Genomic DNA, 24,513 nt, shown 5'->3' on the forward strand with positions numbered 1-24,513 from the left:
ATGTATCACTACTTCATTCCTTTTTGGGGTTGAGTAATATTCCATTGCATGGTGTGTGTGGAGGCTTTTGTGAAATAAATAATGGTGGCTGGATCGTATGTAACTGCAAAGCTACTAGACCGGAGGAATATATCCTGTGTGACAGGTAGTATGCCTTTCTTTTCTTTTCTTTTCTTTTAGACGGAGTTTTACTCTTGGTGCCCAAGCTGGAGTGTAATGGTGCAATCTCAGCTCACTGCAACCTCTGCTTCCTGGATTCAAGTGATTCTCCTTCCTCAGTCTCCCGAGTAGCTGGGATTATGGGTATGCACCACCATGCCCCGCTAATCTTTTGTATTTTTACTAAAAATGTGGTTTCACCATGTTAGCCAGGCTGGTCTCAAACTCCTGATTTGAGGTGATCCGCCTGCCTCAGCCTCCCAAAGTGCTGGGATTACAGGTGTGAGCCACTGCATCCGGCCAGGACTTCTTTTTAATGGTCCTAGGCATATGAACCTTGTAGAATATGGGAACCAATCCAAGTATAACCAATCCAAACCATTCATAATCTAACAAACTTTCTATCCCTATTGAAATTTCATCTTTGCAGACTGAGAAGTACTTTAAAAAAATTTAAAGGCTCAGAAAATCCTCACCCATATCATTTCAATTGCCTTTCAAATAAATCCAATGGAAAGGCAGTCATTTGCTAGTTGCTGGGTATCAGAATTACAAGATAGAGTCCCCGTACTCCAGAATCTCAAGGTCTAGCGAGAAGATAAACATCCAAACAATTTCACCACATTGTGACAACTCTCAGGATGTAAATCTAAACCGTAAGCACTCAAGTTCACAAAGTTTTCCAGCTGAGGGAGCTTACGCAAGCTTAATAAATGGGTCAGAAATGCTTTGGTTTCGCTTCTTACCTTGAATGATGTGGCCAAGGTCTTTAGAGAAAAGCTTATATGCTGGTCCTCCCTTATCCGTGGAGGACATGTCCCAAGATCCCCAGTGGATGCCTGAAACCAGGGTTAGGACTGGCTCTGCAAATACTAAGTTTTCTCCTATACATACATACCTATGATAAAGTTAATTTTTTGAGACTAAGTTTTGTTCTTATTGCGATCTCAGCTCACTATAACCTCTGTACCCAGGTTCAAGTGATTCTCCTGCCTCAGCCTCCTGAGTGGCTGGGATTACAAGTGTCCACTACCATTCCTGGCTAATTTTTGTGTTTTTAGTAGGGATGGGTTCTCACCATGTTGTCCAGGCTGGTCTTGAACTCCTGACTTTGGGTGATCTGCCTGTCTCGGCCTCCCAAAGTGCTGAAATTCCAGATGTAAGGCAAGACACCACGCCCAGCCAATACATTTCTTTCTTTCTTTCTTTCTTTTTTTTTTTTTTTTAAGATGGTGTTTTGTTCTTGTCATCCAGGCTAGAGTGCAGTGGGGTGATCTCAGCTTACTGCAACCTCTGCCTCCTAGATTTAAAAGATTTTCCTGCCTCAGCTCCTGAGTAGCTGAAATTACAAGTGCCCACCACCACGCCAGGCTAATTTTTTGTATTTTTATTAGAGATGGCGTTTCACCATGTTGGCCAGGCTGGTCTCAAACTCCTGACCTCAGGCAATTTTCCCACCTTGGCCTCCCAAAGTGCTAGGATTACAGGTGTGAGCCACCACACCGGGCTGATAAAGTTAATTTCTAAGTTAGGTACAGTGAGAGATTAACAATCATAACATAATAAAATAGAACAGTTATAACAATATACTGTAATAAAAGTTATGTGAATGTGGTCTCTCTCTCAAAAGATCTGACTGTACTGTACTCACCCTTCTTCTTGTGATAATGTGAGAGGGTAAGATGCCTATGGGATGAGATGAAGTGAGGTGAATGATGTGGGCAGTGTGACATTGCGTTAGGCGACTGTTGACCTTCTGGCGATATGTCAGAGGCAAGATCATCTGCTTGGAGTGATCCTGAATCACCGAGCCATGATGATGGCCATAGCTGGATGTGAGGGGCAGATCATGGTGATGACTAATAATGGGGCTGTGTATACAGCATGGGTATGCTGGACAAGGGGATGAATCATGTCCAGGGTGGGATGGAGTGGGATGGCGTGAGATTTCATCACACTTCTCAGAACAGCATGCAATTTAAAACTTATGAATTGTTTATTTCTGGAATTTTCCATGTAATATTTTTGGACTGACTGTGGTAGACCACAGGTAACTGAAACTATGGAAAGCGGGACCATGGATAAGGGGGAACTATTATAATGAGACCAGTTGGTAATGCTTTCCTGAGTATCTGGGCTCTTATAATTGACCCTAGAAGTTAGCATCTATCATATTTGCCTAAAGCAACATCTTGCTCACACTAAAGTGTTTTTTAAATTTTATTTTATTTTATTTATTTATTTTTTTTGAGACAGAGTCTCACTCCATTGCCCAGACTGGAGTACAGTGGCGTGATCTCGGCTCACTGTAACCTCTATCTCCCAGGTTCGAGCAATTCTTCTGGCTCAGACTCCCGAGTAGCTGGGATTACAGAAGCCTGCCACCATGCCTGGCTAATTTTGGTATTTTTAGTAGAGACGGGGCTTCATCAGGTTGGCCAGGCTGGTCTTGAATGCCTGACCTCAGGTGATCCACCCACCTCAGCCTCCCAAAGTGCTAGGATTACAGGTGTGAGCCACCATGCCCAGCCTAAAATGTTTTTCTCTTTTAAAATCTTCCTATTGTTCTAGACGAGATATAGAAAAGCTGATGAGTGGCAGACGTAGAAGGAAATTTCATCAGGTATTCCTTCACTCCTTAGACATATTAAACACATTAAAATGTGAAATAAGGCACTAACCCATGGGCAACTTCACTGCCTATACTTTCTACCCTTTTTACTCTCCAACTCTTTATCTTGAAAGATTTCAAACTGACAGAAAAGCAGAAAAGATAACATAATGAACACCTAAATAGATCAACGTCCAATGGTGAATGAATGTTTTTAATGTGGTTATATTTAATAATAACATAATGTATTTATTTTCTCTGTATATTAATGTGTGTGTGTTTTGCTGAAACTATGGAAAGTATGCTGCAAACATATGATTAGTTGGTGCAAAGTAACTGCGGTTTTTGGCACTTAAAAGTAATGGCAAAAACCACACCTTACTTTTGCACCTACCTAATACTTCATTTATAAAAACTTAAACATGCATTTCTCAAGAACAAGGATATTCTCCAACAAAATCATCTTTTTTTTCTTTTTTAAGATGGGGTCTCGCTCTCTCCTAGGCTGGAGTGCAGTGGCACAATCTTGGCTCACTGCAACCTCGGCCTCCCTGGTTCAAGCAATTCTCCTGCCTCAGCCTCCAGAGCAGCTGGGACGACAGGTGTGCACCACCACACCCAGCTAATTTTTGTATTTTTAGTGGAGATGGGGTTTCACCATGTTGTCCAGGATGGTCTCGATCTTTTGACCTCATGATCCACCCGTCTTGGCCTCCCAAAGTGCTGGGATTACAGGTGTGAGCCACTGTGCCTGGCCACAAAATCATATTATTGTTAATCTGAAGAATTTTAACACTGATACACCATTATCTAACACACAGTCCATATTCAAATGTCCCTCATTTATTCAATATTGTCCTTCTAGTTGTGTGTTTTTAAAATCTGGAATCCAGTCAAAACCAAAAACTGTATTTACTTGTCATGTCTCTTTAGTTTCCTTTAATCTACAATTCCTCTATACTTTTTCTTTCCTTCATGACACTGACATTTTCCTTGTCTCACAGATCATCCATCAATCTGAACTACTCTTATTGTGTCTTATTCATTCAAGTTAACATTTTTGGTATAAATATAGTAGGTTGTGGTGTGTTAATTCCCCTGCATCAAACTTGGAGCAGTATACTTTGCCCTGTAATCTCAGCACTTTGGGAGGCCAACTTGGGAGGAATCACTTGAGCCCAGGATTTCAAGACCAGCCTGGGCAACATGGTAAGACCCCATCTCTACAAAAAATATGAAGCAGCTCTCTCTTTGCCATCTTTTCTCCTCCCATGGAGCTGCTGCCATGAAGGTTGAGCTGTGCAGTTTCAGTGAGTACAAGATCCACCCTGGACACGGGAGGCGCCACGCCAGGACTGACAGGAAGGTTTTCCAGTTTCTTAATGCAAAATGCGAGTCAGTGTTCCTTTCTAAGAGGAATCCTTGGCACATAAACTGGACTGTCTTCTACAGAAGCAAGCACAGAAACAGACAGTCGAAAGACATTCAAAAGAAAAGAACACGCCGAGCAGTCAAATTCCAGACGGCCATTACTGGTGCATCTCTTGCTGTTATAATGGCCAAGAGGAATCAGAAACCGGAATTTAGAAAGGCTCAGCAAGAACAAGCTATCAGGGCTGCTAAGGAAGCAAAAAAGGCTGAGAGAGCATCTAAAAAGATTCCAGTGGCTGCTGCTAAGCCACCTACAAGGCAGCACCTAAGCAAAAGATTGTGAAGCCTCTCAAAGTTTCAGCTCCCCGAGCTGGTAGAAAATGCTAAGCTGGCAGATTAGATTTTTAAATAAAGATTGCATTATAAAATATATAATATATATAAAATCAGCTGGGCATGGTGGTGCGTGTCTGTAGTCTCAGCTACTTCAGAGGCTGAGGCAGGAGGATCTTTTGAGCCTGGGAGATGGAGACTTTAGTGAGCCATGATTATGCCACTGCACTCTAGCCCAGGTGACAGAGTGACACCCTCTCTAAAAAAAAAAACTTTTAGCTTCATAATTCAGATTGTCATACAACTGGTCATGCTAAATTGAGCAGTTTTTTTCAAGTATATTTCCACCTTAATAATTAATCAATAATCTGTGTGGTGATACTTCCAGACTGTGATTATCTTGCTTCCCGTATTTTTTCCCCTAGTAATTTCGGCATTGATTGACAATCTTGCAATTGGGTTTCACCACATTGATCAGGCTGGTCTCAAACTCTGGACCTCAGGTGATCTGACCACCTCGGCCTCCCCAAGTGCTGGCATGAGCCATGCCGCCCAGCCTATTCGTTGCTTTTCTCATGGGTCACCTCTCAGTTCTTTCTTTTACAGAGAAAAAGAAAGGAAGTAGCTGAGGGATGTAAGCCAACTTAACTAGAAGACATTAAGTTCAGTTGTTCTACATTTGTTCACATCTAAAATTACTTAATACGTAGGTGGTAGGTCCATTTGTCAAGTAGTAGAAATAGCATCGTTCCTTCCAGTAGCTCAGTGTGATAATACTGTTTCTTCTATTAAAACAATGTCTGCATTTTGGGGTTTGCAGAAATTCACACTGCTTGGCATGACTCAAGAATGGCTCTAACCAAACAGTCCTTTAGAATACACAAAAACCTTTTTCAGTTCAACAGGCCCGCGAAGAACCTAATAATGCTGAAAGAGACATCAAAGGTTGGAAAAACATCTCAGATGGTTGTCAGTGAAATATCTGTAGCGCATCTCAGTGGTGCCCATGTAAGCAGCCGAGATGCCAGGTGTTACCTAGTGTCTCCCAGCTCCACACCTGCCCGTCTCTGCTCAGTCATGCTGGGGCTTGGAGTCTGTGAACTACTCTACCCAGGCTCCTCTGCCAGCTGGCTTCCTGTTATGTTCTGCCAAAATCGGGCACTGTCAGGAGTTCAGAAAGCAAGAAGAGGGATGATAGCTGTTCTTCATCCTCTCTCTTTCCCCATCTGCTTCTGGCAGTGTCTCTGCAAGTGTCTGTATTGTAACCTGAGTGTTTCCCATGGTGGTGGCAGCCCTTCTTTGGCAGTTCCAGAACCAGCAAGGCAGACCGGCTTCTGCTCCAGCCCAGGGGCCGGGTCCTAGGCATTTCCAGAAGCGGCTGAGCACAGTCAGCCCAGGAGGACTGTGGCATGCAGCAGCATTTTTGCACCTTTGTTCTCCTTGGCTTAAGGGTGGCAGCTGCTTCACTCAGTGGCTAATTTCTAGATTGCCATACCTTTCCCTTTTCAGTCTCTCCATCCTTTTAACAGTATTTGTGTGTGTGTGTGGAGATAAAGTCCTGCTCTGTCGCCCAGACTGGTGTGCCGTGGCACAGTATTGGCTCACTGCAACCTCTGCCTCCTGGGTTCAAGTGATTCTCCTGCCTCAGCTTCCTGAGCAGCTGGGACTACAGGCATGTGCCACCACACCTGGCTAATTTTTGTATTTTTAGTAGAGACGAGGTTTTGCCATGTTGGCCAGGCTGGTCTCAAACTCCCGATCTCAGGCGATTCACCCGCCTTGGCCTCCCCAAGTGATGGGATTACAGGCGTAAGCCACTGCACCGGGCCCTTCTAACAGGATTCTAACAAGATGTTAGCATTCATTCTCCTCTGAGTGAAATACCTAGTGTGGTTACTCTTTGTCCTGATTGAGTCCCAGCTAACAGAACCTCTCTGAGTGTTTAAAAAAGAAGAAGAAAAAAGACTGGCCAGGCATGGTGGCTCACGCCTGTAATCCCAGCACTGTGGGAAACCAAGGCGGGTGGATCTCCTGAGCTCACGAGTTAGAGACCAGCCTGGCCTGCGATTCTGTAGAAAGCCCTATCTCAACAAAAAATACAAAAAGTAGCTGGGTGTGGTGGTGTGCACCTGTAGTACCAGCTACTTGGGTGGGGGGGTGGAAGGTGGAGGATCTCTTGTGCTCGGGAGATTGAGGCTGCAGGGAGCCGTGATCATGCCATTGCACTCCAGCCTAGGCAAAAGAGTGACACTCTGTCTCAAAAAAAAAAAAAATTACTCCAGAAGGCTTCATCATTTTTAGAAAGAGGGAAGGCTGCAATGCCTCATGTGGTTATGATTGCAAAAGTACAAACTGATTTTAATTGTTTTATTGATAAAGTCATACATCTCTAGAAGATGACAGTTTCTCTAATGTGAAGTCCCGAATTCAAGAGGATTTCCATCAGCTTCCAGAATAAGTAGCTAAGTGCACAACAGCCCTCTCTCTATTATAGTTTGACTGATACAAAAATAAGAAAACTGGTTTGAAGGTTGGGTATTGTGGCTCACAGCTGTAATCCCAGCACTTTGGGAGCCCTAGGCGGGCAGGTCATGAGGTCAAGAGACCATACTGGCCAACATGGTGAAACCCTGTCTCTACTAAAAATACAAAATTAGCTGGGCCTGGTGGTGAATGCCTGTAATCTCAGCTACTCAGTAGGCTGAGGCAGGAGAATTGCTTGAACCTGAGAGGAAGAGTTTGCAGTGAGCTGAGATTGTGCCACTGTGCTCCAGCCTGGCAACAGAGTGAGACTGTCTCAAAAAAAAAAAAAAAAAAAAAAAAAGAAAGAAAAGAAAAAAGAAAAGAAAATTGGTTTGCATGCTGCTAAGATGACCAAACACAAAAACATCTTTTAACAAGGAGGTGAAACGGACTTGGGAGAAGGCTGCTTCAGTCTTCAATTTTCAGGCACAGTGGCTCACACCCGTAAATCCCAGCACTTTGGGAGGCTGAGGCAGGTAGATCGCTTGAACCAGTCGTTCAAGACAAGCCTAGGTAAGAAAACGAGACTTCATCTCTACCAAAAATCTAAAAAATAAAAATTAGCTGGGCGTTGTGGTGCACGCCTGTAGTCCCAGCCATGGGGGAGGATCTCTAAGCCTCAAGCACTCCTCCTGATAGCTTAGCAGAGAAGTATGCCCGTGCCACTGCACTCCAGCCGGGTCAACTGAGCAAGACCCTGTCTCTAAAAAGAAGGAAAAAAAATCTTCAATTTTGCAAAAGGACAGCCATGCTATACCACTCAGTTGTTAACTCACTGTCTTTGACACACTTTAACAGGCATAATCGAAATGGCAAGAAAACAGGTATAAAAGGTATTTTTAAGAGAATGCGGCAGAGTAGATCATAAAGATATTATACAACAATAGTTTTAAAATGCGCTTCTTGGGACTATTCCTACACTCTGTTATCTTCTATAACACACTTCCAGATGACCCCGTGTTGGGTGACACCTGAGGAGAGAAAGCGGCTGGCTAGGTCACACCAAGGTAACTGCAGGATGGCAGGGCACTATGAATGCTGGCTGAAGGGTCGGGTGCAGCTCGGGCAGGAAGCCTTTAAAAGGCTTATTCTTGACCAAGATGATGAATAGAGACGATGGCAATTAAGGAAGACTAGAAGTGAGAGGAAACAGGAAAGGAGAGACTGGTGGAAAAGATTACAAAGAGAGAAGTGAGGAAGAGTACAGGCAACTCCAGGGAGCGCTCAACACCCCAGAGCGGGAGATGGGATTTAAGGATGGGAACATCATGGTTCTACTTGACTGGCTTGCATGTAATAGTCCCCAGTCCCTTGGGGACCAGCAGCAGTACATGGAAATCTGGGTGGGATTATTTCCAGCATCCTCTTGCTGGAACTAAGGCTTTTTTGTTTCGTTTTGTTTTGTTTTGAGATGGAGTCTTGTTCTGTTGCCCGGGCCAAATAGGTCATCGAGTACGCTCAGCAGCTGGAGATGATCGTCTGAGCCCACGGGGCACTGGGATGGGGCAGGGCATGTGTTATTTAAAACAGTTACAGTGCAGTTTCCTCCAATAAAGGTGGACTGATTAAAAAAAAAAAAACATAAACAAAAAATAAGAGAAGCAGACTCTCAATGGTAAGTAATTGTTTTTGAGAATTGAATGTGGCCTGAGAACAAACAATGGTTTGTAACAATCTTTGCCTGGGCTCTAGGTGTGGTGTTTAATTTTTGGTCTCTTCCTCTGTGATAGGAGGTTTTTGTTGTTGTTATTGTTGTTGCTGTTGTTTTGAGACAGAGTCTCACTCTGTTGCCCAGGCTGGAACACAGTGGCACAATCTCGGCTCACTACAACCTCCGCCTCCCAGGTTCAAGTAATTCTCTTGCCTCAGTTTCCTGAGTAGATGGGGAAACAGACAGGTGCCACCACACCTGGCTAATTTTTGTATTTTTAGAAGAGATGGGGTTTCACCATATTGGTCAGACTGGTCAACTCCTGACCTTGTGATCTGCCCGCCTCTGCTTCCCAAAGTGCTGGGATTACAGGTGTGAGACACCGTGCCTGGCTGTGACTCTGGTTAATAAAATCTCAGGAAAAGGATCAAAAGCAATTTTATTTCTCTTTGGCAGGTACTGTTTCCAGGTTGATATGGGAGCTTCACAGAACAGCCTCATTCTGTACTTTGGTAGGGACAGAGGATAGAGGAACAGGAGTGGGAGGAAGGTCGAAGAGCCCCTGAGGTGTCTTTTGTTCCGTATGTCAAAGGGCCATATTTTGAGGTATTGTTTCCCAAGCCTGACATATGGAACAGGATGGCATGATATTTTGAAGATACCAGGGAATTTTGGAAATCACACTATTTTAACCTTGCCATAATTTAATGGAAAGGGAGAACACCAAGTACTTATTCATTTTTTTAAATTAAAAACTTCTTATTGTGGCAAAATACATATAATGTACAATTAACCACTTTTTTTTTTTTTTTTTTTTTTTTCAGACAGAGTCTCACTCTGCCACCTAGGCTGGAGTGTCGTGACGCAATCTCAGTTCACCGCAATCTCCACCTTCTGGTTCAAGCAATTCTCCTGTCTCACCCTTCCGAGTAGCTGCGATTACAGGCGTGTGCCACCACGCCTGGCTAATTTTTATACTTTTAGTAGAGACGGGGTTTCACCATGTTGGCCAAGATGGTCTTGAACTCCTGACCTCAGGTGATCCACCTTCCTTGGCCTCCCCAGGTGCTGGGATTACAGTGTTGAGCTACCATCTCTACTATATTCACTCACTTTTTAAAAAATCCTTTTTGGTTTTCCTTTCAGATAAGTAGTTTAGACCCACCAAAATATCAACAAAATGGTAAAAAATCATAGATTCCATACCTTCAAGAAAAACAATATTTATTATTGTAAAAAAAATAAGACTGTAGAAATTCAAAAGTCGTTTTGAAAGCAATGACTCTTTTAAGCAGGCGTCCCCAAACTTTTTACACAGGGGGCCAGTTCACTGTCCCTCAGACCGTTGGAGGGCCACCACATACTGTGCTCCTCTCACTGACCACCAATGAAAGAGATGCCCCTTCCTGAAGTGCGGCGGGGGGCTGGATAAATGGCCTCAGGGGGCCGCATGCGGCCCGTGGGCCGTAGTTTGGGGACGCCTGCTTTTAAGCATCAAAACGAGAGGTACAGGCTGTTTTGAGCGTGAGTCAAAGTGTTGCAGAACATTTGGAGGCTGCTTGGTAGATATGTACCTCTCTCAAGGACAACTGAGATGCATGCCTCACTGTGTCATGTCTCCACACCCAGCTCTTGGCAGTCAGTTCCAGAGCTGCAGAAAGTGAGATACAATGAGACCTGAAGTGCCTGCGATGGGTCCCTGACAGCTGATACCCAAACTTCAATACAAAGATCAATTTGCTGCTAATCCAGAGAAACTGACCTTTGTGTTCGGACTCACAGGCAGAAAAAGCCAACAGTGATTTAAAAATGAACCCCAAATCAATTATTCTAAGAAATTTAACGCTGGTTCAATGACTCAAAATTGTCATTGCCTGGCTCTGAAATAGAAAAGAAAGGTGAGCCAAAAATAAATACTGAGTCATTGGCAAGGTTCTGTTGGAGTCAATTAATGGATCCCTAGAGATGATAAAAAAAAAATCTTTATTAATGCAACATCTGGAGTCAAGTTATTTAAAAGCTAATACCAGGGCTTATGCCACCAAATTTCCAAGGGACTTGGCAAAGGAGAATTTTCTATTTATTTTCTAAATACCACAGATTCCCTTAAATTATCCAGCCCCTCCTACTTCATTCACATACATCCAGCTTTAAAGTGAACATCTACTTCATTAGATTAAATAAGTCACCAGGGCAGATTCTCTGGACTGAAGGCCTTGCTTTGCAATTGAGCTGCCCTTCACATGGGCACCACCATGAAATATGCTCCATGGTGAAAGAACTACAGAAGCAGGGATTTATTCATGGGCAGAACAATAAATGTGGGCAGCATAGACGCTTTGTACAGAGTTACAAATTAATCCAGCCAGGTATTAATTATTATTATTTATTTTTTTGAGATGGAGTCTCGCTCTGTCACCCAGGTTGGAGTGCAATGGCAGGATCTTGGCTCACTGCAACCTCCGCCTCCCGGGTTCAAGAGATTCTCCTATCTCAGCCTCCTAAGTAGCTGGGACTACAGGCATGTGCCACCACACCCAGCTAATGTTTGTATTTTTTAGTAGAGACGGGGTTTCACCATGTTGGTCAGGCTGGTCTCGAACTCCTGACCTTGTGATCCAAATGCCTCAGCCTCCCAAAGTGCTGTGATTGCAGGTGTGAGCCACCGTGCCCGGCCAGGTATTATTATAATTTTTAAAAATATTACAATTCCATCTTTAATTCTGTTTACTTCCATTCAACTTTTAGCAGTGATTGCTTCTTGTAAGCAATGTTGGATGTCACAGCTAACATTAAAGTAAAACTGTGTCTCATTCTCTGAGAACGCACCAGTAACTGGCAGGAACTGGGTGCCTCTTACACAGAGTGGCAAGCACTAGAAAGTCAGGAAGGTAATCTGATATTTGAATTTCTATTTAGACAATATCCAAAGAAGAGAATCCACTTGTGATTAACTGTAACTTTAGTAAGCCCACAAACCACTCACACCTCCATTTGATTCATTTTATAGTCACAATTTTAGGAAGGAAAAGCATAAAATTGGTACCCAAAACATAAATTTTAGAGAACTTATTCAAAAAATTGAAAGCATTTACTAGGCTGGGCAAGGTGGCTAACGCCTGTAATCCCATCACTTTGGGAGACCTAGTGGGTGGATCACTAGGTCGGGTGTTCCATACCAGCCTGGCCAACATGGCGAAACTCTGTCTCTAAATAAATAAACAAATAGTGTCTCTAAACACTTTCAAACATGTAACTAGGCTGGACGCAGTGACTCATGGTTGTAATCCCAGCACCTTAGGAGGCCGAGGCAGACAGATCGCTTGAGGTCAGGAATTTGAGATCAGCCTGGCCAAATGGCAAAACCCAGCCTCTACTAAAAACACAAAAATTAGCTGGGTGTGGTGGCACATGCCTGTAATCCCATCTTCTTAGGAGGCTGAAGCATGAGTATTGTTTGAACCAGGGAAGCGGAGATTGTAGTGAGCTGAGATTGCATCACTGTACTCTAGTCTGTGTGACAGCGTAAGACTCTGTCTCAAAAAACAAATAAACATGTAACTAAAAACAGCCCTAGAGCTATAACACAACTTGAGAGAAAAACATAAGGAATCTCTAGCTATCAATTACTTTTGAACACAGAACCCAGAAGGAGAGATTCTCTGTAATTCTGTTCCTTTATTTTCATGTCCTAATACATACTAAAACCTATATCTTCTTCTCTTCCATTAAAAATTCTCTCTTTCAGCTGGGTGCTGTGGCTCACTTCCTATAATCTCAGCACTTTGGGAGGCCACAGCAGGCAGATCACAAGGTCAAGGGATCAAGACCATCCTGGCCAACATGGTGAAACCCTGTCTCTACTAAAAATACAAAAATTAGCTGGGTGTGGTGGCACCCACTTGTAATCCCAGCTACTCAGGAGGTTGAGGCAGGAGAAACACTTGAACCCTGGAGGCAGAGGCTGCAGTGAGCCAAGATTGTGCCACTGCACTCCAGCCTCGGCAACAGAGCGAGACTCTGTCTCAAAAAAAAAATTTTTTTCTAGTTTAGTTCCACTGAGAAAAACTATATGTTTCCAGAAAAAAAATTTTTTTTCCAAACAATACAATAATACAAAACACACTGAAGGTAAAGTTCCTATTCAGGTATGATTTGACTCTGCATGTATTTAACTTGGTGTCAGCTACCCTGTATGATAGGAGCGGGTAGCAAAGATCTTGCCTATAACCCTAGCTCATAACTGATTTAGTGTGTGTGCACATGTGTGTACAGGGTGGTGTTTAATTCTCTTCAAGGAAGTATGGAAAGAGGATGACAGAGTTGGATGGAACCTCAAAGACCATCCAGTGGCAAAATACATATAATATAAAATTAACTGTCTGAGGCCAGGGACCATTGATTTTACCCATAAAAAGGCATAAAGTGATTCTGCCTCTTCTCTCCCCACCCAGGCTTAGCCAGCTTTGGTAAATTCAGCCCCAACTGGAATCCAATTCTTCATTTCGTTTCAATTTACAAATATAAAAGAAAAATCTATATATGACTGGTGAGCACTTGACTGTAATGAAAACTGAAGAGTTAGGCTGGCTTCACAAAAAGTATTGAGCAGGTATTGGGATTTTCTTTCTCCCATAAGTAGGTAGACAAATAGTGTCGGGAAAGCATAGTTTGAGTATGCAATACTAAGTCTGTCCCAGGAGAACTGACTATACTCCTAAACTCAGCCCTCATATGCTGGTCCCAGCAGGTGAGTGAAAACAGATGAATTAATTGGTAAGCAAACACTAACAGAAAACACCCACAAATGCATACATCCGTAATTCCATCAATCAAGGGCCACACAGTGTAATTATTCTTCAATAAGAACACAAACCACTCTTAGAAATCATACCTTATCTTTCCAAACCACACCAAGCAAAAGCAATAATCAATAAGAAAGATTCTACTCTGTGATCATTTCTGACCCCTTGATGATAGCAAAAATCATTGCCTCCTAACAGATTATAAAGAGTGTGGAGGTCTCCGAGGTGGTCACGGTGATAGCTCTGAGGCTGTCAGCCCCTATCCATCACCTTCTATTATAAATGAAGGTTATCCAATTTTGCACTTCTCTCAAAGGCTTCAATTTGCCCGGATTAAGCTGAAGCATCGACATCTGAACTTACTGCTCCTATTCCCTCTCCCCAAATAAATGCTATTCGCAGAAAGGCAGGCTTTTCCACAACAGGAACGCAAAATCAAAGCAGACAACAGTGATGTGCTCACATATAAAAGACATTCTAACTATGAGACATTCTGAAATTCATGAGCCATTGCAGGGCACAGGATGGAGTGAATATTTCAGGGCGCCAAGAGAAAGAATGGTCAGTGAGTCACACCTTTTAGCTCCTGAAATGGGTATCAAGCAATTCTAACATACTCATCAAAGTGCCATAGTATTCTCTTAGATTAAAGAAGCAGGTCTCCTAAGAGTTTTATATTATACCATTTCACTACTTAGTATATATTACCTTCATGATGGAGAAGTCATTTATCAAAAATACTCCAGATATGTCTGAGGAGGAGAAGAGTTTAAACCGATTGAAGAAGACATGTTTAAAAAATAAGAGCAAGCTGGGAGCCAAAGTGGCTGAGGCCTGTTGTCCTGGCACATGAAGAGGTAAGGCCAGGCGTTTGAAGCCAGCCTGGGCAACCGAGAAACCTCTTATCCATTAAAAAAAAAAAAAAAAAGTTAAAAAAAAGGCCAGGTGTGGTGGCTCATGCCTGTAATCACAGCACTTTGGGAGGCCGAGGTGGGTGAATCATGAGGTCAGGAATTCGAAACCAACCTGGCCAACATGGTGAAACCCCGTCTTTACTGAAAATACAAAAATTAGCTGGGCTTAGTGGTGCAGGCCTATAGTCCCAGCTACTCGTGAGGCTGAGGCAGAAGAATTGCTTGAACCTGGGAGGCAGAGGTTACAGTGAGATAAGATCGTGCCACTGCACTCCAGCCTGAGTGACAGAGTGAGACTCCATCTCAAAATAAAAAAAAAATAAATAAATAACTAAGAGCAACTTAAGAGGAATCCGCATTATTTATCTTTGTAATAATGACAGCTAGATAGATATTTGCTATATTATTATTTATGTATTTTTTTGAGATGGAGTTTCATACTTCTTGCCCAAGCTGTCGTGCAATGGTCTGATCTCGGTTTACTGCAACCTCTGCCTCCCAGGTTCAAGCGATTTTCCTGCCTCAGACTCTGAGTAGCGGGGATTACAGGTGCCCACCACCACACCCTGCTAATTTTTTTTGTATTTTTAGTAGAGATGGGGTTTCACCATGTTGGCCAGGCTGGTCTCAAACTCTTGACCTCAGGTGATCCACCCGCCTTGGCTTCCTAAAGAGCTGGGATTACAGACACGAGCTACCATGCCCAGCTGATATTTTATATATTATTATGCCATAACCCTGTGGGGGCTTCAGTTTATATAAATATGGTCAAAGTTACAGTCTTACACATTTTTCTGTACTAATAAATAGACTTCATTATTATTTTAAATGACTACATAATTGTGACAAAGAACCAGAAATAGGATGAGAAGAGAAAGTAAGGAAGAGAAGAGAGAAGAGTTAGAACCAGTAGGACTGGTGGCTGCCTAGATAGATATGAGATATCCCAAACTAGTACACTGTGACATGTTTTATTTGGCCCATATGGTATTTTTTTTTTAAATGTGAATTTATTGTCAACATTAAAATATTGGGACATTTCACTTAGAGATCCAGATTTCAGGCTTCTCTTAAAACAAATAAACAGATGATGCAGGAACTCTCGGCTTGCATTCCAGTCGGTAAAAATCTGCTGTTGACGGCTCTAGTTTGCCACTGGAGATGATCAATTGCCCACTTAATGCATGAAGGCTTCTCTGTCTGGCCCTGAAGGCATGTGAAGAGATGAAGGAAGTTTTGGGCCGGAAAAACTAGGAAGCGTGGAAAAGGAAGCTTATTTTGGGATTAAAAAAAATACGTAGAGATGGAAAGGTCGTTGCAGGCAATCAAGAGAAACTATCTGGAAGCTAATGAAGACATAGACTGGAGGAGATTCAAGTGAAGTCTGGATCTGAGATGTAGAACTGTGAGTTACCCATGAAGCTAAACGAAAAAGCAGATGAAGTGGCTTAACGAAAAGTATTGACCAGGTGCAGTGGCTCACACCTGTAATCCCAGCACTTTGGGAGGTCAAGGCTGGAAGATCACCTGAGGTCGGGAGTTCAAGACCAGCCTGGCCAATATGGTGAAACCCCGTCTCTACTAAAAATACAAAAATTAGCCAGGCGTGGTGGCGCACACCTGTAATCCCAGCTAATTGGGAGGCTGGGGCAGAAGAAAACACTTGAACCGGGAAGCAGCGGCTGCAGTGAACTGAGATTGCGCCACTGCACTCCAGCCTGACAACAGAGCGAGACTGTCTCAAAAAAAAAAAAAAAAAAAAAAAAAAAAAGTATCAAGGAAAAGAGAGCAGAGGACTGAGACTTAAGTACTGTCCTCAAAAGAGAGGGAAGAGGGAAAAAATGAGAGGCCACAGAAAACTAAACGAACACCACAGGTTCCGTGATCTGGTCCCAGCTGGTCTAGCTTCATTTTTCAGGCAAGCAGCCTTGATCCCAGTCGCACAGGCTATGTCTCACTAGAGAAACCGGTGTTGTCAATGCCTTCTTCAAATCTATTTCCTGCTGCCTGAAATGCTATTTTCTCCTGCCTGTGTTACATTTTTTTTTTTTTTTTTTTTTTTTTTAGCTTTTTGAGATGGCGTCTTGCTTTGTCCCCTAGACTGGAGTGCAACAGCATTACCCCCGGCTCACTGCAACCTCCATCTTCCAGGTTCATAATGATTCTCCTGCCTCAGCCTCCTGAGTAGCTGGGATTACAGGCATGAACCACCACACCTGGCTAGTTTGTGTATTTTTAGTAGCGACGGGGTTTTACCATACTGGCCAGGCTGGTCTTGAACTCCTGACCTCAAGTGATCTGCCCGCCTTGGCCTCCTGAGGTGCTGGGATTACAGGTGTGAGCCACTGCGCCTGGCCTGCATTACATTTCTGTTCACCTTTCTCAAATGACCTCAGGCCCAGGCTTCACCACTATGCTATATATGCATGTCAGGTTGTACTCTGTAACTATACACAAGTAAAACATATTTTAAAAAGGCAAAAAATGAGCCCAAGAGTTGCCCCAAATGCCCAAGAGTTGCCCCTCATAGCATCTCCTGTACCTCTAGTGAAGCCTTTATCACATCGCCCTGAGTTTGCTGCCTTCCCATTTGGCTGAGCTCTCCATGAGGTCAGGGACAAGGACTTCTTCATTTAATCCTCTGTGGTGTTCAGTGAATGATAACAGAAAAAAAAGAAGGGAAGTTATGAGCAATCGAGGTGGCTAGATAAATCTTGACATAATGCTGGGTCACAGAAACCAAGGAAGAGGAGCTATTTTTGCCAGAGGGAACCACCTCAAATTACTAAAAGCTATTCCAGGAGAATGAAGGCTGATGAGAGACACTGGATTTCAGTAAGAATCTGCCACTACTAAGGTTGGGGTGGGGGGCGGTTTCTGACACATTATTGCAAAATAATTTGGAAATATATATCAAAAGGCTTAACACTGTTCGCACCCCGAGTCTAAATAAATCTACTCGGGAAATACATCTGTAATGGACCATGTGGAGTTTTTTTTTGGTTGGTTTGGTCTTTTTTTCCCTGTCCAGATCCAAACTATGTTTCCGTTTTGAAGGTGTTCCTGTCACATGACCTCTTGGTAGAGGGCAGGCCCTCACTTCCCATTGAGGATGCCAAAGCTAAGAGATTCTTTATATTTTTTTTGTAGAGGGCAGGGAGCGGGGGACAGAGTCTTGTTCTATCACCCAGGCTAGAGGACAGTGACTGCAATCTCGGCTCTTACAATCTTGAACCCAGAACCTCCACCTTCTGGGTTCAAGCAATTCTTCTGCCTCAGCCTCCCTAGTAGCTGGGATTACAGGCACCTGCCATCACGACTGGCTAATTTTTGTATTTTTAGTAGACACGGGGTTTTGCCATGTTGGTCTCGAACTCCTGACCTCAGGTGATCCAGCTGCCTTGGCCTCTAAAAGAGCAGGGATTACAGGCATGAGCCACCAGGCCCGGCCAAAAGAAGGGTTTAAAACTATAGTATTATCATAAACTTGTAAAAAAATTACTTGCATAAAAAATTACTAGGAGTAACAAAATATTAGGCAAAGAAGTATTTTTCCTTAAAAATTCTACTTAACTTTTAAATTACAAAAGTAATACAGGCTTATTGAAAAATAATCTGAAGATATAGTAAGAAAACTGATGATCCCAACACCCAGCTCCATGCCTTGCCCATGCTCACCATTCCCACATCACCAGTTGTGACTGCATGTCCCAACCCTCCACACCTCTCTTCAGACTAACCAACACTGTTTATGCGGGTCTCTCCCGTCTTCTTTTCTTTCTTCCCTCCTTCTCTCCCTCCCTCCCTTTCCTTAAATGGGACCATAGTACATAGTATATTCATTCTCCTGGAATAGCTTCTAGTATTTGAGGTGGTTCTCTCTGGCAGAAATAGCTCTTCTTCCCTGGTTTCTGTGACCCAGTATTATGTCAAGATGTATCCGGCCACATGGGTTGCTCATTCCTTTCCTTCCTTTTTTCTGTTATCATTTATTGAATACTCCCTGCTCATTTTGGTTTGGTTTTTCATTTACCAAACTCAGAAGCAGCTTGTCTTACTAATTCTTCAGACCTCTGCTCCCGTGTCACAGCCTCTTGGAAACCTCTGAGCCCTTGGCTGCCTCAGACCCATCTGTACTACCAGCAATCATAAGTGATTTACAGCATGTGTCTCTCACTCTCCTACATGCTAAGTCCTATCTACTTTTTTTTTTTTTTTTTTTGGAGACAGAGTTTCACTCTTGTTTCCAGGCTGGAGTACAATGGTGCAATCTCGGCTCACTGTAACCTCCACCTCCTGGGTTCAGTCAATTCTCCTGCCTCGGCCTCCTGAGTAGCTGGGATTATAGGCGGCCAACACACCTGGCTAATTTTAATTTTGTATTTTTAGTAGAGAGGAGGTTTCACCATGTTGGCCAGGCTAGTCTCGAACACCTGATCTCAGGTGAGCCACTCACCTCGGCCTCCCAAAGTGCTGGGATTACAAGCGTGAGCCACCATGCCCAGCCTTTTGTTTTTGTGTTTGTTTGTTTGTTTGTTTTTAAAAGAAACAGGGTATCATTGCTGCCAGACTGAAGTGCAGTGGCACAATCATAGCTCAGTGCAGCTTTCAACTCCTAGGTTCAATGAATCCTCCCATCCCAGCCTCCCAAGTAACTGGGACTATAGGCATGAGCTACTGTGCCCAGTCCTACCTACATTTTAGCGCCAGTTCCTAGCCCGGTACCTGGCACACTAATAATACCCATTAACTGTGCTGGCATGGATGAAGACGAGAACAAATGAATGGGGAAACGTGAGGAGAAGATGGCTTTGAAGTCAGATAGGCACTGGTGAAGGACAGGCATTTCTCCATTGATACTGAATTAAGGATGGCACAGGGGGTATGGAGACAGACACTTCAGAATGTAAAGAAAAGGGGGCCGAGAAATTTAACTAGCTGACCTCAATGAATTGTGATAAGGGAAAGAAGAAAAAGTAAAAACAACAGACAAATAGAAATATTCTTTTTTTGTGGGGGGGATGGATTTTCCCTTTTGTTGCCCAAGCTAGAGTGCAATGGTCCAATCTCGGCTCACTGCAACCTCTGCCTCCCGGGTTCAGGTGATTCTCCTGCCTCATCCTCTGGAGTAGCTGGGATTACCGGCACGTGCCACCACACTCGACTAATTTTTGTATTTTTAGTAGAGACGGGGTTTCACCACGTTAACAAGACTGGTTTCAAACTACTGACCTCAGGTGATCTCCCCGCCTCGGCCTTCTAATGTGCTGGGATTACAGGCGTGAGCCACTGCACCCAGCCAGAAATATTCCTGATAAACTGTATGATAAGTAAAGGAACGGGCATAGTTATTTCTTTGCTCCAGATTAATTGCTTATGCTTGTTGTAAAATGTTAAAAATAATTCTCTGAGAGGCAAAAGTAGCTCTGAGTTCCGTTAAATAAACGAGACTACTTAGAACTCAGTTTCTCACCTATGTTTTATAAGGTTCCAAAGTGCTAACATGAGAAAAAGCATGCTGGTCAGGCACAGTGTCATACATCTGTCATCCCAGCACTTTGGGAGGCTGAGGCAGGCCGATCACTTGAGTCCAAGAGTTTGAGACAAGCCTGGGCAACATGGTGAAATCCTGTCTATAAAAAATAAAATAAAAAGTAGCCAGGCATGGCGGCGAGCGCCTGCAGTCCCAGGTACTGGGGAGGCTCAGGTGGGAGGCTCATTTAATCCCAGGAGGTGGAGTTTGCAGTGAGCTGAGATCATGCCACTGCACTCCAGCCTGGGTGACAGACCAGAGAGACCCTGAAAAAGAAGAAGAAAGATAAGAAAGGAAAGGAAAAGGAAAGGAAAGGGGGAAAAAAAGGCAAGCCAGGTGCGGTGGCTCATACCTGTCATCCCAGCGCTTTGGGAGGCTGAGGCAGGTGGTCACTTGAGGCCGGGGATTTGAGACTAGCCTAAGCAACATGGTGAAACCCAGTCTCTACAAAAATTAGCCAGGCGTGGTGATGCACACCTGTATTCCTGGCTACTTGGGAGGTTGAGGAAGGAGACTCAAACTCGGGAGGCGGAGGTTGCAGTGAGCTGAGATGACGCCATTGCACTCCAGCCTGGGCAAAAGTGTGAGACTCCCATCTCAAAAAACAGAAAAACGAATGAAACCCCATATCTTCACATAGCTGGAGTTTATAGAGGACTCACTAGTACTAGTCGCTGTGCCACCTACCTGTTCCCACTTAGTCTACAGAACAACCACATGTACTAGTAATTGCTATCCTCCTTTCATAGTGAAGGAAACTGAGACTTAGAGAGGGCAAGCCGGTCTCTAAGTCACCCAGGCCATAAGTGGCAAATCCCAAACTGTGCCCCAGGACTGTCGGATGCCACGCCCATTCTGCAAGGTACTACTCTTAACCAGGGTCATGCCCCACCTCCCTAAGAAGATCACATTCTGATGAGCCGAAGGCAGATCCAAAGGTCATCGATTGAGATAATATTAATACAATGTCAGCTGGGTTGATTTCTAACCACATCACTGAAACGCTACTAAAATCACAATACATGTGCTTAGACAACATTACATAATAGTCAATATGCTGAGAAGCAAGACTGTCCATCCACCCGAGTCATTCAGAATTCTTAGTCTGGTCTTTCACAATTGGCGCCCTCTGTCAGACTCAGACAAGGCCCTATTTTGAATTCTAATGAGGACTAGGCACACTGAATATTTAAACTGCAATTACAAAGATCCTACTTTTATGTAAATGTCCTTAATGGAAGTAACAGATCTGAAAATACATAGAGGTACCAGTGGAAAATATCAGTCTAATTTGCATTTAGAAGCTAGAAAAAAAAAAACAACCCAGTATTGTTTTCTACTTGATGCTATCACTGGGGTGGGGCTGCGGGAAAGAAAAGGGAGGAAAATCCACATAAAGATCTCTGTAAAAATTTTAAAGCCTGTGCTCCTGAGTGAAAGGTTCACAAAGAGGTACTTGAATCCCTTGTTAAGAACTGAACAAACAAATTCATCATTGGGCTTTTCTCCCGTGTGGCCCCTTGCAGCTCAGTCTGTATTCATAAATAGAAATTCCCTCGCTGCTCAAGGATCTATGACTGATATATCAGACCATCCGGGAAGATATGCCAAGGGTAGCAAAACAAAAGGCCATTTCATTATTCACAACCTATTTTTGCACTCCTTTGTGTAAAATGATGATGTGCTGGCTGCTATCCTCACCGCATGCAAGTCCTCTTAACAGTAATAGAATGCCCTGTGAACGGTAATTGAGTTACACTCAACTGGGCTGCTTAATTCCCACCCCCCACAGTTAAAGTACACCTTGCTTGTAGTTTCATTATGCATGTGTATATGTTCATACATAAAATGACCCATGTGTGCTCGCCCTTGAGAGGAGCAGGTGGTTAACTCTTTGCTGTATCTCGAAGCTCTCGCACCAACCTTCTGCCCCTCAAATGCCTTTCTTATTAAGATCATCATTTAGCTGCCCGGCATTTGGGTATTCTCCTTCAAGATGCTAACATTTGTTAAATGGAATATACTTTTTTTTTTTTTTTTTTTGGTCTTCTGGTTGATTCTCTCTTCTGCTGGTACCAAATATGTTCACTGGGTTTTTTTTTTTTTTTTTTTTTTTTTTTTTTTTTTTTTTTTTCCAGTTACCTGTTATTTCTAGAAGAGCTATCTGGTCCCTTTTCAAAATTTCTATGTTGCTTATCATAGGTTTTTTGTTTTTTGTTTTTTGTTTTTTTGACATGGAGTCTCACTCTGTCACCAGGCTGGAGTGCAGTGGTATGATCTCGGCTCACTGCAACCTCCACCTCCTGGGTTCAAGGGTTTTCCCTGCCTCAGCCTCCCGAGTAGCTGGGACTATAGGCGCACGCCATCATGCCTGGCTCATTTTTTGTATTTTAGTAGAGACAGGGTTTTACCACGTTGGCCAGGTTGGTCTTGATCTCCTGACCTCGTAATCTGCCCACCTTGGCCTCCCAAAGTGTTGGGATTATAGGTGTGAGCCACCTTGCCCAGCCTCTGTTTTCTTCAAATGCTTTCAAGCTTGGCATTTATTTTAGTATATTTAAAAAAGCAGAATTGAGTTTATAATCAACATCGGATAATTCATTGCCTTTAGAAATTTACTGTTAGTTGACTCCTAGCATCCTAGAATAAATACGCTTTCCTCTAGAGAGGCAGTTCATTTGTTTTTGCCAGGCACCTGAAGCTATAACAAGTGAGTCTGCCTCAAAACAAATTCATGGTATGATGTTTCTGGGTCACCCTGAGTATGTATGTCGAGGGGGTAAATTCACATGCAGGCCTTTCTGTGACCACAAGTTGTCAATAACTGTATTTTTTCCCCTTTCTTTTTCTTCTCCTATTCTGCTCAGTGCCATGCTGCCTTTTCCACAACCTCCCAGGGCAAGTTTAGTTCTGGTTCACTTTTACTCTGAGAGTGTAGCTCTTTGGGGTCCCAGTTTAGTGTGGGAAGGGTCTCCCATTACATTTTCTAACTGAAGTGGGTGCCCAGGGACTTAACTTCCAGCTGGGCGTGGTAGCTCACACCTGTAGTCCCAGCACTTTGGGAGGCCAAGGCAGGCGGATCACAAGGTCAGGAGTTCAAGACCAGCCTGACCAACATGGTAAAACCCTGTCTCTACTAAAAATACAAAAATTAGCCAGGTGTGGTGGCAGGCACCTGTAATTTTCCAGTTACTCAGTAGGCTCGGGCAAGAGAATTGCTTGAACCCAGGAAGTGAAGGTTGCAGGGGGAAGTGGAGGTTCCAGTGAGCCTAGATCAAGCCACTGCACTCCTGCCTGAGTGACAGAGTGAGACTCCATCTTTAAAAAAAAAAATTAAAGAAAATACTGGAAAGTACCTAAGAGTTTAGAGGCTGAAAGCAAAACAAAACCAGGCTAGTACGAAGGTTCCTAAAACATTTAAACACTGACCTACCATTTTATCCAGCAATTCCACTTCTCGCTATATACACACAAAAGGTAGGACTGGAATAGATATTTGTACAGCAACATTTATGGTGGTATTATTCACAACAGCCAAAAGGTGAAACAATCTGTGTCCACTGACAAATGGATAAACAAAATGTGATATCTACATAAAATGGAGTATTATTCAGCCTTAAAAAGGAATGAACTTCTGATACATGCTACCACATGAATTAATCTTGAAGACATTACCCTAAATAAGTGAGATACCAAAGTATACACATGATCTCGCTTACAGCAGGTACCTAGAATAATCACATTCACAGAGACAGGAGGTAGAAAAGTAATTACCAGGGGCTGAAGGAGGGAGGAATAGAAAGTTATTTTCTAGGATAAATTTCAGTTTGGGATGTTAAAAAAAAGTTCTGGACAGCCTCAGCCATGAAGTGAGACTCTACCTCTAGAATTTTTTTTTTTTTTAACTAGCCAGGTGTGGTGGTATGTACCTATAGTTATAGCTTCTTAGGGGGCTGAGGCAGGAAGATCCCTTGAGTCCAGGAATTCAAGGTTGCAATGAGCTATGATTATGCCACGGCATGCCAACCTGAGAGACAGAGTAAGACCCTGTCTCAAAAACAAAAAGCTGGGCACATTGGCTCACACCTGTAATCCCAGCACTTTGGGAGGCCGAGGCAGGTGGATTACGAGGACAGGAGTTCAAGACCAGCCTGTCCAAATTAGTGAAACCCTGTCTCTACTAAAAATACAAAAATTAGCTGGGCATGGGGGTGGGCGCCTGTAATCCCAGCTACTCAGGAGGCTGAGGCGGGAGAATTGTTTGAACCCAGGAGGCGGAGGTTGCAGTGAGCTGAGATCCTGCCACTGCACTCCAGCCTGGGAGACAAAGCAAGACTTTGTCTCAAAAAAAAAAAAAAAAAAAAAAAGAGATCTGAAGATGGATGGTAGTGATATTTACACAACAATGGAAATGTACTTAATGCCACTGAACTGTACATTTAAATATAGTTAAAATGGTAAATTTTATGCTATATATATTTTACCACGATTTAAAAAAATTTTTTTTTTAAACAAGTCAGGTTAATTTTGTCAAGGTTTGCTGGATCTACTCAGTAAATTCCACAACATGCTTCGTTTTCATAGGCATAATACTGGTTAGTTAAAGGCTTACA

At 43.2% G+C, this 24,513-nt stretch overlaps 2 protein-coding genes across 4 annotated transcripts in view; one reads left to right on the forward strand and one right to left on the reverse strand.

Moving 5' to 3' along the window:
* STX8 (syntaxin 8) overlaps positions 1 to 24,513 on the reverse strand; it is a 309,930-nt gene that overhangs the window by 97,531 nt on the left and 187,886 nt on the right. The window lies entirely within an intron of this gene.
* LOC120366803 (large ribosomal subunit protein eL24-like) lies at positions 4,056 to 4,529 on the forward strand. The gene has a single exon (XM_039476095.2). It carries the CDS (start codon positions 4,056 to 4,058, stop codon positions 4,482 to 4,484), a length of 429 nt encoding a protein of 142 aa, XP_039332029.1. The 3' UTR covers positions 4,485 to 4,529.

This window comes from Saimiri boliviensis, chromosome 17 (assembly GCF_048565385.1).
Source record: "Saimiri boliviensis isolate mSaiBol1 chromosome 17, mSaiBol1.pri, whole genome shotgun sequence".
Lineage (NCBI taxonomy): Eukaryota > Metazoa > Chordata > Mammalia > Primates > Cebidae > Saimiri > Saimiri boliviensis.

Coding starts and splice junctions, on each gene's coding strand:
- LOC120366803 (XM_039476095.2), top strand. CDS start 4,056: ATGAAGGTTGAGCTGTGCAGTTTCAGTGAGTACAAGATCCACCCTGGA.